The sequence below is a fragment of the Cynocephalus volans genome, chromosome 3 (assembly GCF_027409185.1).
Source record: "Cynocephalus volans isolate mCynVol1 chromosome 3, mCynVol1.pri, whole genome shotgun sequence".
Taxonomy (NCBI): Eukaryota; Metazoa; Chordata; class Mammalia; order Dermoptera; family Cynocephalidae; genus Cynocephalus; species Cynocephalus volans.
Window position 1 is genome coordinate 87,502,348 of NC_084462.1, and position 14,933 is coordinate 87,517,280.

The 14,933-nt window shown below is 34.8% G+C and overlaps 1 protein-coding gene across 1 annotated transcript in view; it reads right to left on the reverse strand.

Moving 5' to 3' along the window:
* The window catches only part of AP4E1 (adaptor related protein complex 4 subunit epsilon 1), a 68,736-nt gene that overhangs the window by 28,317 nt on the left and 25,486 nt on the right, over positions 1-14,933 (reverse strand). Inside the window, exons 9-13 of the mRNA XM_063089541.1 lie at positions 8,225-8,347; positions 8,013-8,122; positions 5,217-5,356; positions 3,975-4,087; positions 3,744-3,862 (exon numbers count right to left, since the gene is read on the reverse strand). Of these exons, the coding sequence (XP_062945611.1) occupies positions 3,744-3,862; positions 3,975-4,087; positions 5,217-5,356; positions 8,013-8,122; positions 8,225-8,347 (605 nt within the window). The remainder of the gene's footprint in view (positions 1-3,743; positions 3,863-3,974; positions 4,088-5,216; positions 5,357-8,012; positions 8,123-8,224; positions 8,348-14,933) is intronic.

The window sequence follows — 14,933 nt, forward strand, 5'->3', positions numbered from 1 at the left end:
CACTGATTTATGTTACATATAACTTAGGTGACAGAAAATCTTATTGGTCTAAGAATTATTAATAAACTGATAATTCAGGGAATGTACGATCTTTCCCAAATGGTATTTATAGAATATTTTCATGTCTTTGTTGTAATATTGGCACCAGCAAGAAAAGAGGGAAGTGGGTGTCTTAGGCAAGGGCAAGTTTACAGCTAATAACAAGAAGGAGAAGAAGAGGGGAAAAAAATAGAACTAAATAAGTTCAATCTTTAAATAATGAGATAATTTGTACAGTGGTTTAATAAAAGATGGAAGATAGCTGCAGAAGAGCAGGTAACCTCAATCCCAGTTCAGAATCAATGGTTAATAAACAACTTCTTCTGGGAAAATGGAATACACATAGTCCCGTTTGCCCACTAAGTATACCAGATAATCCTTGACATTATATATATATCTATATATAACATACATTAAAACACTCTGAAAGGTGGAGCAAAGAAGGCAGACCACTAAGGACCTTGGGACCTAAGAAACAATACAACAGATTATCTGTTGTTTCATATACTCCGGTCTGGGAATGGGAGAGCCAGCACCTGGAAATGCCAATGGACACAGACAAAAAGTCCAAGATGAGCCTGCCCTTTAGTCAAAGAACCAGGAAGACAGAAAACTTTTAGACAGTAACCCTTCTACTCCACCAACCATCACACAGAAAAAACTGCAGCCCCATAGGCTGAGTGGAGAACCACGGCTTCCACCCTCACCAAACTAAAAAAGATGTCCCAACCTCACCACCAGGATGGTGACTGAGAAGGCTGAGTGGGGAGTCAGGACTTTCATCTTCGCCAAGCTGTAGAGAGGCCTATTCCCCTGCAATGTCAGTGGAGTCCGCACAGGAAGCCTGCACTTCACCCCCACCCAGGAAGCAAGGTACCCCTGCTCTTCTCTGCTGTGTCAGGGGAAGCCTTATAGAGTTAGGACTTTCACCACTGCTCAGTGATAATGAGGCCACACCCCTAACAGTGTCAATGGAGGCCATACAGGTGGCAATCTCAACACCCTTCTCTCAAAAATTAATAGAACAACTAGACAGGGAATCAGGAAGGATACTGAAGAACTCAACACCATCACCAACAGTATTTAACTGACATTTATAGAACACACCACCCAAAAGCAGCAGAATACACGTTCTTTTCAAGTACCCACCGAATATATACCAAGATAGACCATATCTCGGGCCACAGAACAAACCTCAACACATTTTTAAAAACTGAAATCATAAAGAGTATTTTCTCTGACCACAATGGAAACAAACTAGAAATGAGTAACAGAAAGATAATAGGAAATTTTCCAAACACTTGGAAACTAAACAACACTTCTAAATAATCCATGAGTCAAAAATGAAGTCTCAAAGGAAATTAAAAAATGTATTGGACTGAATAAAATTTCAGTTAAGAAATTTTTCTTTAAGAAAACTGAATCCATAATTTAAAAACTCCCAAAAAGAAATCTCCAGGTCCAGATGGTTTCATTGGAAAATTCTACCAAATTTTTAAAGCAGAATTAACAGCCAATTCTACATAATCTCTTTCAGAAAACAGAAGAGGAGAGCACACTCCCAACTCATTTTATGAAGCTAGTATTACCTGGATACCAAAACCAAACACAATACCAAAAAAATAAAAACTACACACCAATATCGCTCATGAACACAGATGCAAAAATTCTTAACAAGATCTCAAGAAATCTACAAAAAAACTCCTAGAACTATTAAGTGAGATCAGCAAGACTGCCGTATATAAAACCAAAACACAAAAATCTACTGTATTTGTATATACTAGCAATGAACATATGGAAACCAAAATTGAAAATAACACATTGACAATTACTCTAAAAAAATTCAAATATTTAAGCATAAATCTAACCAAATATATACAGGATTTGTATGCTGTAGAAAGAAATAAATGATAATCAAAATAGATGGAGTGACATGCCACATTCATGGAGGAAAAACACTAATGGCTACCAAATAGAGTAACCAATTTAGGAAGGATTATCAGTGCTAAAACCATTAGTGAAAGATAGTTGAGGAAAAGACTTTGACACAGCCTGATAGAATCACCTCACAGATTAGTTACAAATCACAAAGGGGAAAGGGTACCTTTACAATGGAAAGATAGATCTGGAGACCACCATCTTAATCCATACCTATAAACTTACAATCACCAATAAGTGGACAAACTGACAACATACGTGTCCTGATATGATGCAATGAGAAGTACACAATATTGCCTATGTAATATTCTTGCTAAAAATGTTTAACTTGAACAGAAATAATCAGATAAATCTAGAATGTAGAACCTTCTACAAGTCAACAGTATTCACCCCAAAAATCAATGCCATAAAAAACAAAAAAAGAAACTGGGGATCACTGTAAACTAAGAGGCTGAAGATATATAACTAAATGCAATTTGTGAACCTCAACTGGATCTGGGATTGGAATGAGAAAAATAGCGAGAAGAGATATTTTTTAGGACAACTGGATAAATCTAAGTATAAACTGTATATTAGGTGATATTTTTGAATTAATGTTACATGTCTTAGGTGTGATAATGATTATATGGTCATCTAGAACAATATCATTCATAGAAGATTTATGTTGAATTTTTTAGGGGTTAAGTGTCATAATGTCTGCCATTCAATTCTAAATGGCTCAGCAAAACAAGCTGTACATATACATATTGACATAGATATAGTAAAGCAAATGTAGTTAAAAATACTAATGGAGAGGCTAAATGAAAAGTATAGGGATATTTATTATACTAGTCTTTCACCTTTCCTGTAAATGAGAAAAAACTTTTAAATAAAAGGTAAAGTTTTAAGTTAACATGCTAGCATTTGGCAATCACAATGAATATTAAAATGTGCATATCCTATGACTCGGCAGTTGCACTTCTCTAAATCTCCCCTAAAAAAACACTCATCCACATCCACAAGAAAGAGTATACATAGGTGACACGCTGTATGTGATTACATGTGATTATAGCACATAAAACTGTGAACTTTGTCTTGCAAAGAGCTGATCTCCCTTATTGTCTTTGATGAAACAAGCAGCCATGTTGGGAGGCCCACATATCTAGAAACTGAAGGCGGCTTTAGGAGCTAAGGGCAACCTACAGTTGACAGTATGAAAGTGAAACCCTTAGGTTGCAAAATTCAGCCTCAAGAAACTGAATTCTGCCATCCACCACACATGAGCTTGGAAGTAGATCCCTGACCAGTCAAGCTTCATATAAGACAAGAGCCTTAGTAGACACCCTGATTACAACCCCATAAGACTCTAAGCAGAGAACCTAACTAAGCCATGCCTGGACTAGTGACTCACAGAAACTGTGAGATAATAAATTTGTGTTGTTTTAAGCCACTGTGTTTGTGGTAATATTGTCATGCAGCAGTAGAAAATTAATATTAGCACAGACACATGAATATTCATATGGACTCACATAAAAAACACAACAAATACATTGGAAACACAAAGAGATACCTAAATAAATACCCAAATTTAAAAGACTAGACAAGTGAGATGGCAGAGGAAAAAAACAGATAAGGAAATAATTAAGTGATAGAAGGCAACCATTGGGAAAGAAAATTGACAGCTAAAAGAGCTAAGTAGAACAGAACAGTTTCTGAAGGAAATATGTTAACTTTTGGTTTCCATTAAAAATGTTATAAAAAATTATGATTTAATGTACTTTGCTCACCCAGCTCATAACTTGAAGAAATCTCTGTGGATAGAACACATTTTCCACATCTAGTAAAGCGAGATAAGACTGAACTGCATAGAGTCTTAATTGTTGATCTTCTGTTTCATCATCAAAGCCTACAAATAAATTGAAAAGCCATTTTCATTTCCACTAAATTCCCTAAGGACTGTGTAACAAAAATATTTAATTTTAAAATCTTTACTTTACAGATTGCAATAGTTTACCAACCTTCTGCTAGCAGTCTCAGAAAGTTATTAGGAATATCAGGATGCATTACATCTCCTCCCACAGAAAACACAGCATTCATTGTCTGAATAAACCACGCATTATCGGGAGCATATGTGTCCACAGTGTTAAGAACAAGTACACTTCCAAATGCCACTATTAAAATTATCCTTCTGCATCAATCTTTTTAAAAATAACCCAATTAATCCTAGTGTGGCATTTTTGCCTTTAACCTCTGCCATAAATTGTTCTTTATTCCAGTTTTCTGTAAAAAAAACGTGCTCAGTCAAAGCTTATTTAATGAACTTAATAAACTAAGTCTATGTCACCTTAACACCAGGACTGCACATAATTGGTACCCAATAAATAAATGTGAAGTAACTGAAAGAAATGAACCAGCTAACTAAGAACAAACAAATAATGGAAATTACATATACTTAAGAGGCTAAATGTTGTGATGTGCCTACTTGTACACGTGGTTTAATCTCTTCTCCAATCTGTTCCTCATCAATTCTAAAATGCTATCACTCTGCTGACCAGAGCTATAGCACTGTCTAGGATAAAACTATACTTAAGCAATTTCCAAAATTATTTGATTTGATTAAAATTATTCACTCATTCTTTCTTAGAATCAAACACAGACATTTTTAAAAGAATGCAATATCCTTATGACCTGTAAAGTTCCTCTGATTTTTAAAAAACAAATGTGAAGAAAAGTAACATGTGAATGAAGTTCCCAACTACTTTACTGTGACAATTTCCAGCATAAACAATAGCATAAAGGATAAGTTTCTGCATCCTGACCCTGCACCCTGCCAAAAAACAAGAATTTTTATTTGGAAAAGAAACTGAGTAAGAAGTAAAGTCAAAGGAAAGGAAGGACTGAAAGAGGACCCAAATAGAGATTTCTGTGTCTTCTTGTTCAAAATACTAACCAACTGAATGAAAGAAACCAGAAAAAACACCATCCCCAAAGAAGTCTACATAAATTCCCATTTTTGACAACAAGAGGCTTGAAAATCAGGAATGGAAGTCACTGCTGGGTCTGTGAATTCAATTTGCAAGTGACCATGTATATATCAATCATTTTAAAGTCACTGTATAGCTAAAGGTATTTTATTTTATATTTTTCTGACCGGTAAGGGGATCGCAACCCTCGCTACCAGTGCCGCACTCTCCCGAGTGAGCCACGGGCCGGCCCATAGCTAAAGGTATTTAATGACTCATAGTCCAAACAAAGGATATTTTTCCGCCAGCTCAGCTATTTTGCCAACCAAATTGACGATAATATACTCTTCTTTGCTCTGATGTAAATATTCAAGCATTTTCTGGACAATAACTCTTATATTCTGAGCATTAGAAATTCTGTAAAGAAGTTCCAGAGTCTATTAAAGAATATAAATAAAAACAATATTATAAAACTATGCATGATAACACCAATAAATACAAGTAACATATACGTTTATCATACAGTTGATTCTTCTTTCATGTAGATCTACTGGGAGTCAGTTAACAGGTGATCAAGAAATGCAAATTTTAACTAAAATAACCTTAAGAAAGGTAAAACTATTGTCGAAAAATGAATTGTGATTAATTTCCAAGTCTAAAAGCTTTCTATTGAGACAGATAATTAAGATCTGACATTTCTACATGACAGAAATGGAGAAATGTAGAAATTTCTACACGACAGAAATTTTAGTCTGTAAAGACTAAAATGTTAAAAGGTTTACAATATATTTTCTAAAAATATAATAGCTCTTAAATATACATTACTTATGCCTATGTGTGTGTGCACACACATGTATGTATTTATGTGTGTGTGCATGTGTATAAATCCAGTCTTGGAAACTGTTTTACCCATACTACCCAAACAATGGAAAACAGCACTTGAGTGGGTTTGGCAGTTGAGGGCAAATGTTCTCAAATGGATGGACAAAGGTTGATGGCTCAAGCACTTCAAAGCCTATCAAGGCCTACGCTCAGAATCTCAAGCATAAAGAAAGAACTGTTTTATAGCTACTTTCTAAGTGCTGAGGAATATACCTCTTGCTGCCTCAAGTAGGATGAAGGAAGAACAGTATCAGAGAAAGCTCCCATTTGGCTGGCTTTCCAAGGTTCTAGATTAAGGTCCTAAAAATATCATAACTCTCAGAAATCAATATGAGTCTAAGGACAATACCGAGAAAGCATCATTTACTGGTATGTGAGGATCAGCAATATCAGCTGCAAGAGAATTTCCACACAACCTATATGTCAAACTTGTTCAAAATACCTTTAGGGTTTTTTCTGATTTTTTGATCCTTACAGCCAGGACTTCAAGTAGAAAGGATAAAATATTTGAAAGATTTTTTTTAAAACACTGTTTTAGTTAATGCTTACCCCCATTTAAAATCTATATATACATTGGTCTCCCCCACCAATAGCTTTCAGTTTTTGGAACTGCTTCAGACATGCTCCCTGTGGACTCCAAACTATATGTTATATATTTTTAGATAATCTACCCTAAATTTATTTCCTACCCTAAGGCCATGAAATTTGGCATTTCTAGAACTGTATAGAGTATGTTGTTAGGAACTGCATGGCTAAAGGTCTTTTCTGTTCAGTTCTGGTTAAGTCGTTACTGCTTTCTTTCTCCTTGTATGAGGGAATCCCATCCCAAGCAACAAGTCACCTCAGGTCCAACGGACTAAAGTTCTTGCCATATCATTACTGATGTAAGTTAGAAGTGACAACGACACTGAGGAGACAGTACTATAGTGCCTTCTCTGGGTACCACTAATATTCAGCACCTTCCCCAAACAATTCAATCTACTTTTCTCATTGCAGGTAATGAACCAAACAGACTAGACTAGGTAATTTTAAAAGTCACCTATTTTCCCTTTGACTCTCATCTTTAAGTGAGAGCCCAATAATTAAATATAGTGATAAGAAAACTGTACCTAAGTCAACCCTGTTCAACTCAGTAGTCAACTACATAAAGAAAATGCATGCTCTATATCTGTTAAAGTCAAAAGGCCGTATAATTATTTGTTATTGTCCCTTGGAGCCTCCTTATTTTTCTACTATGCCTACATATAGAAATTAGTACAACTGCAAACTTCCCAGACTCATTCAAGACAGGTAACAATTTTCAGATGATTAGAAATATGAAAAGATATATAGATATACATATAATATATTACACATGAAAGCAAATTTCTCAAAAATATTTCTTTTAAAAATGCCTTTAAAATTCAAAATTCATAATCATTTAAAAATTATAATTGTTTAAAGCAATATAGTGTTCTCTCAATAAACTATTTTTAACTCACTGCTTTTAAGATATTTAGATGTTTAGTAGATTCTTTTTTATCTTATTATTTTTAAAGTCAGAAATAAAACTTTTCATACTTCTTTACTAGGTCCCATATACCATTCTAAATAAAGGTATAGAGTGACTTAACTACATGCAAATAAATAGAAATATTTATATAAATATCCAAGTAGACACTGAAGCAATTTTACAAAAAGAAAAAGTTGAAGAAAAATTAAGTACATTATTACACCTTTCTTTCCAAGAAGTTCAAATCATTTTATGGATATCTTCATTAATTTTTTCAATATTCCTATCTATCTAATAGGGAATTCATTAACTCATTTTATAGACATAAAAGAGAATATTGGAAAAATATTAATCATCTTAAACTGTATAATAACAGGAGTACATTTTAAATTGTACTAATAGGAAGAGCTGGGACTTGAATTCAGCTCTCTTCTTGATATAACACTCAGCCTAAAAAGATATTAATTCACGAACCCATGTAGATAATTGGACCTAACCCCTCCAACTCATAATTTAAAAACATTCCTGTGGACATTGACACAGTACTTTCTAGAAAAGTTATTTAAACTTTAGTAAAAAAAATTAAATGCATACAAAATTTAAAATATACATGGGCACTCACACATACACACTACCCACCACTTTAATCTCTCTCCAGAATACCAACAAAAAGTTAAAAATTTATCATTTCACATACACTATTCAATACACAAGTTTACCTCTCTTTTAATAATGGGATCAGGATGGTCTAAACATTCAATTATTGTCATCTGGTGTTGAAGAGCCAGAGCAGGATCCTGTTGGATAACATAGGTAAGAGCCTTCAGTCCTAGAAACAAAGATTACGTTATGCAAAGTAACTTGAAACAAATACCCAGCAAATTTCAAAAGCTCTCTCTGTAGTTTCTGTCAAAAGAACCAATCATCTTACCTAAATATTTGAGATTTATTTTAGGTGACAGAACAAATTTTCCAATGCACTTGGCAGCCTTCTCAAGTAATTCTGATTTTGGATAAATAGAATAGATTGTATGCACACATTCAAATAGAATAGCTAGAGAAAGAAAACATAAAAATGTCAGGTACCACGGTAAGACACAGTAAAAGAACATATTTGTGAGGAACTTATAATAAACTATTTAGAAGATCAGCTTTCATCAGAAATCTTATTTATGGAAATTTTTTGAAAAAACAAACTACTACTTTCAGGCTTATACAATTACTAGGATTAGGTTACCACACTACAGTTTAAAGAGAATTATACTTACTAGCAGGTAAGAATGATATATTTATTCATGCAACAAATATTTACTGAACACCTCCTATGTGCCAGGCATAGTTTTAGTATTTTGGATACAGCAATGAACAAAACAGACAAAAAGCCCTGTCCTCAAGGAGCTCACATTCTAATGGACACATAAATAATGTATTCATTGTTCCTATATAAATAGGTATTTCCAAAGCTTCTTGAATGCTTTAAAACAGTTTATTCTCAAGTAGTTTCACACAATATATTTCAATATAATCATTTTGGGATGATCTAGCATTTATTTCAAAGATAGGATCACTACTAAAATATCTTCAAGCTATTTCTTTAAAACTAACCTCAAAGCATATAGGACAACTATTGAACATCTTGATAATATTCAAATTTGATTTTCCAATATAGTCAAAAGTCTGATGCAGAACTATGATACATGATCAAAGTGGACACTAAAATTTTTTCCAAATTCTTTTAAAGAGCATGAATCAAGGAGTTGGAGCTTTGCTATGGTGAAGAATCACTGAGACACCATTAAGTCCTGTATGTGCTATGGAATCACAGTATCAGAAGAGAGATACAGTAAAGCACAGAATCAGCGGACTTAAAAACAGTTCTACTACAAGTTTAAGCACATCAAGTGTCCTTGGTAGAATCACTCCTTTTCTATTTAAAAAATCTTAAAACATTAACAACTAGAGAGTTTCTTTACACACAAGATATATCCTGAATATTCAGCTAGCTATGTTTTTACACTATGTTGCCTATCAATTAATGCACAGATAAATTTTGTAGGAAAAGCCTTATATAAACCTCTTCCATAAGGGAGAAAAAAAGACAAAAAAGAAAAAAAAAAAAGAAATACAAATTTCTCTTTAAAAAGGGAAATGACTTTAATTAAAGGAAAAACTACAGTTAGTTGAACCTAAAGATTCTTTGTATATTCAGATGTTGTGCTTTACCTGTGCTGTGAAAAAAGTTGCCTTTGTGATTTCATGAACTAAACAAATGAAGCAAAGAAGCCTTGGTCAAACAACCCATAGACTAAGGCAAGAATGGGCAAACTGAAACTAAATCCAGCCTTCAGCCTATTTTTGTAAGCCAGTGAACTAAAAATGGTTTTTACATTTTTAAACGGCTATAAGAAACAAAACAAAGAAAAAACGAAAAAGAATATGCAACAGAAACCCATGTGACCTGCAAATCCTAAAATATTTATTATTTGGCCCCCTTTTTGGAAAAAGTTTACAGAACCCTGAACTATCATGATAGTCCTAAGTAAGATTAAAAATGATGATGCCATTCAGAACTCTCTTGCTGTCAAATTGTTTTATTAACAAAAGCTGTCACTGCCTATCTAAAACCTGAACTTTTGTATTTAGATGCTTATAAGATTTCTCAGACACTACATAGGAAAAATTAATAGCTCAAAAACTGTACTTTTTGTTAGTCTCCTTATGCATAATTGAACTGAAAATGCATTTAATGGAATTTTAAATTATTTTCCCACCTAGAGCTAAGTCCCTTTATTCTTCAACTCCATAAAAATCTGAGTATAAGTCCATAATTGAAAGAGCAGCTACTCTGTTGTCTCCTCCTACAGTGGTTGAAATAAAAATGCATCTGAATATTTCTAAACTTAAAAACACAACATGGTTGGGGGAAGGAAGAACGGGAAGTTACTGCTTAATGGTAATAGGGTTTATGTTTTGGATGACGAAAAAGTCTGGGAAATAGACAGAGGTGACTGTTGCATAGCATTGTGAATGTAATTAATTCCACAGAATTGTATGTTTAAAAATGGTTAATATGGCAAATCTTATGTTACATATGTTTTATAATTTAAAAACACGACATGGAATTATGTCTACTCTCAGTAGCAACCCAGGTCCTAATCAAAATAGAATTTTTTTACCAAGTAAAATTTATTATATTAAAAATAATGATCTAACATTCATGACACTGTAGTTTTATCACAGATATTCGGAGTTGGATTATGCCCAAGCAAAATTTTGAAGTTCTCACACCTTATCCTTCAGACTGAACTGAACTTTCACTTTAAATAAGTTAAATAAGTATCTACTGACCCCATTCTGACAGAGGAGTGGGTGGCTCCAGGTTATTGCTGGGTTGGTGGGGGAGGAGGGAGTACTATATCTGCTGATACTACCCACCCTGCCTGGGAGAGGGAGGGGCACCTTGTTACTGCTCCCTATGTAGCCTCCTCTGACACTGTGAGGGAGTGGCCAGCCTCATTATCACAGATGAGTAGTGAAAGTTGACTCTCCAGCAGGTTTCCTCTAACACCACCACAGCAAGGGTACCTCCCTACTTCCAAGCGAAGTAAAATCCAGGCTTACCTCCATGGGCACTTCAGGGGAGAGGTGCCTTCCTTATTGCCTGGCAGAGATAAAATTCTGGCTTTCCTCTCAGGCTTCTCTGCCACCACCCTAGTGGGGGGTTGGGACAAATCATTATACCTGGCAAGGGTGGAAATCTTGGCTCTCCACTTAACCTTTGCTGGTGGGAGTAGGTTTGCAGTTTTTTCTGTATGGTGCTTGGCTAGAATAGAGGGGTTACTGTCTAAAAGTTTTCTGTCTTGCTAGTTAGCCCTTTTCTTCTTAGTCATTTGGCTAGAGACAACGGGCTTCTCTTGAGGCATTTCTGTCTGTGTCTATTGGTGTTTCTAGATTGTATATACCCCAGTCTGGCAAAAAGTAAACCCACAGAACTCATCACCTTGTCCATGTCATCCTTGTGTCCCAAGGTCTCTAACCAGCCTGACTTCTTTTCTCCACCTTCTTGAGTTTGATGTTTCTTATATACAATATTGTATTAGTCAATTTGTGTTGCTATAACAGAAACATATAAGAGTGGGTAATTTGTAAAGAACAGAGGTTTATTTGGCTTACGATTCTGGGACAGCTGCATCTGGTGCGGGCCTCAGGCTGCTTCTCCTTATGGTGTAAAGTGGAGGCAGCCAGCAGGTACAAGCAGATCACGTGGTGAGAGGAAGCAAGAGAGAGAGAGGAGGTGCCAGGGTCTTTTAAACAACCAGCTCTCACGGGAACTAATAGAGTGAGAACTCACTCATTAATCCCCCCACCTAGGAAGAGCATTAATCCATTCATGAGGGATCCGCCCCCATGACTCAATCAGTTTCCAGCACTGCCACATTCAGGATCAAATTTCCACATGAGTTTTGGCGGTAACAACACATCCAAACGCTATCAAATATCAAGGGTTTTTAGATAAAGTTAGTAGGAAAAACAGGAAAAAGTACTTCTACCTACTTTTGATGATTTTGTCCCTTATACTCTATTTTATATAATTCTCCCAATTTAATAGCTTACAAAAGATGCCATTCTCATTTTCTCAGTACCCTGTCCCCAAATCTTCCAACTTCTCAATTTATACAGAATAAAATCCAAATTCATTTGGCTGCCATAAGAGTACCTCCACAATGTGGCCTTTCCACTGCTCCCCACAAATCATCCACTCAGACTGGAGAGACACTGTTCTCTGAAACTGTTTTAAACATCCCCACTTCTGTACCTTCTCCCATGTTCCCTCTGCCTAGAAGCCCCATCAACCTACCTTCTGCCTATCTAAATCCTATCTGCCTTTCCAGGTCCTATCACATCAGTAAATCCTTATTTGTGCGCTCAGGCCCACAAGGATCTCTATCACCTGTGAACCCCTGTAATATTCATTCCCTGTAATATATATAATATTCACACTTCTTTGCATTCTGCCTTATACTGACATTATGCTTTCATGAGTAAGTTCTCTTTTCCGTTATATTTTATAATATTCTTTGAAGACAAAGATTACATCTTATAATTCTTCATATCCTCCACACCTCTTTATACAATGCCTGGCACATAGCAGATACTCAATAAATGTCTTTGATGTAATTTATTTCTTGGTTTAACACTAAGGTAAGTTATAATGATGGAACTTTCATAAAAATATGGTTTCAAAAATATTAAGACTGAAATCTAATTAGATAACTGATAAAAGTAAAGTAACTTTCTCTTCCTTTAATTCAATTAAAGCATATTATTCATTGATCAACCCAGTGCCAGCTACTGGGATATGCTGGTTAATAAAACAGACACAGTCCCTACCCTTATGAAGCTTATAATTAAGTCACAATAAATTACTTATATTTAAAATATTTGTATTCAATTTATAATTTAAAGCAATAAAATATTTATATTAGGATTACTAGAGAATATCCTACCACTGATATAATCAATGTAAGCTATAAACTGTATCAGTGCAAATAGGGGAGAAAGCATAACAGTGAAAAGCTAAATAAAGGAAATAAAACAACAGAAATGATAAGATTTCTGTGGTAAGGACCAACAATCTACAAAGAAACAAATTGTTGGTGTTGGTTCAAGCTATCTTAATAAAAGAATGGTCCTAGTGGAGAATATTAAAAAATATTTCCTCAGGTACACAGTATTCTCCAAATCACAAGGAACAGATAACAGTGGTTATCTCTAGGAAAGGGAACTGGGTGGTAGGTGATAAGGGTGGAAGGAAGACTTACTGTTCAATGTACACCCTTTTGTACCTTTTGAATTTTGAACCATGTGCATATATTACCTATTCAAAAAAATAAAAAATTAAAACTGAAATGTCAATTATTTTTTTTAAAACTTTCTGCAAGAAAAAAAAAAAAGCAGATTCTTAACTGATTTTTAAACACAATTCCTTGAGAATCTTTTGAACCCTTATCCTGGACATTGATTATATCATAAACAAAACACTGTAACTTACTTTCACTGCCTGAAAAGACCGACACTTTTTCGAATCTTCTGACAGTTCCTAGCCAAACCACCTACCTCAATAAAGGTCATTCTCATCTGTGGCTCCCTATTCTCAACTGAATAGCAAGAACCTAGATAATAACTGTTCATTACACTATATACTCATAAGGACAGGGCCAGTACCTACCTCATTCTTCCTTTTATCTCCCACACTTAGCTCAGAGGAATACATAAGTCAGCCAACACTTTCCTCAATACGTACCCAGTTTAAAACAAAGTCAAAATTTCATTTCATAGACATTAAATACTGGTAGACAAATGAATAAAGCACTCTTACTGCCTTAACTAGCACTAAGTCATGCAAAACATAAATCTATTCTTCAAAGTTTTACTATCCCAATTCTCTACTATGTGCATTATTTTTCCCGTACTAGTCTCACACATGCAATCCTTTCCCCTTATTCCTATTGTGTCTTTGTTGGGCACTTTTTATTTCACTTAAACTAGTTCAATTTCTGTCCTTCAGTCCACCCTTCACTTCTACAGCCAGTGTTCTTAAAGACCCACAGTTTACCATTGTCTGAAAGAACAAGTAAAGTTCTTCATCCTCTACTTTGTGTTATTTTACCAGATTAAGAAATGACTTCTCATTTAAGTTATATCTCTCAATGTCTATTGCTCTTCTCCAAAGCATGCAAAATTCAAACTGTTTTACTTCCATCTTTTTTTTTTTTTTTTTTGTCATTTTTTCATGACCGGCACTCAGCCAGTGAGTGCACTGGTCATTCCTATATAGGATCCGAACCCGCAGCGGGAGCGCCGCCGCGCTCCCAGCGCAGCACTCTACCGAGTGCGCCACGGGCTCGGCCCTTTACTTCCATCTTTTAAATAGCTCCAAAAATCTCAATTTCTTCACTGAGCTTTCTCAGACCAGTCAAAAAAAGAATAGTTCCTCTCTCTGGCTGTTAAAATTGGAAGTTTTTTTGATAACCTTCTCAGTTCAACTTACTCTTGTCTCCTATCACTAACTTTTTAAAATTGTATATAACAAATAGTTTATTGTCTCTTCACAAAATACATTATTCTTCTACATCTATATATTCCTATCTATTATCTTATTCATTCTTAAAATGCTTTCTTAAATATTACTTTCTCAGGAAAATCTTCCTTGTTCTCCCCATCACCAAAAACTAGCTGTTATATTCTCCCACAGCACCCTGTAATTCTCTTTTGTAAAATTAACAATACCTGTCCCTTTCCAGCCCATCTAGTCCGTAAGCCCTACAATAATACTGTTTTATTCACAGCTGTATTCCAAGCACCTTGCACAGAGCCTGACAAATAACAGAAATTTAATAAATATTTGATGACTAGTTGATTGATTTATTTAAGAACTGTCTTCAAATACGAACTTTCACCTAATTTGGAACAGACCTACTGAGTGATCTTCACAGTAAATTAGATAATTGATAAATGTTTCCGACAAAGAGACAATTTTAATAATGAATTTAGGTCAACATTTTGAAAAAATAATAACCCAAAGAACCACCTTAAAATTAATGTATAAAACTGTATTGGAATTTATAGTATTCTAACAC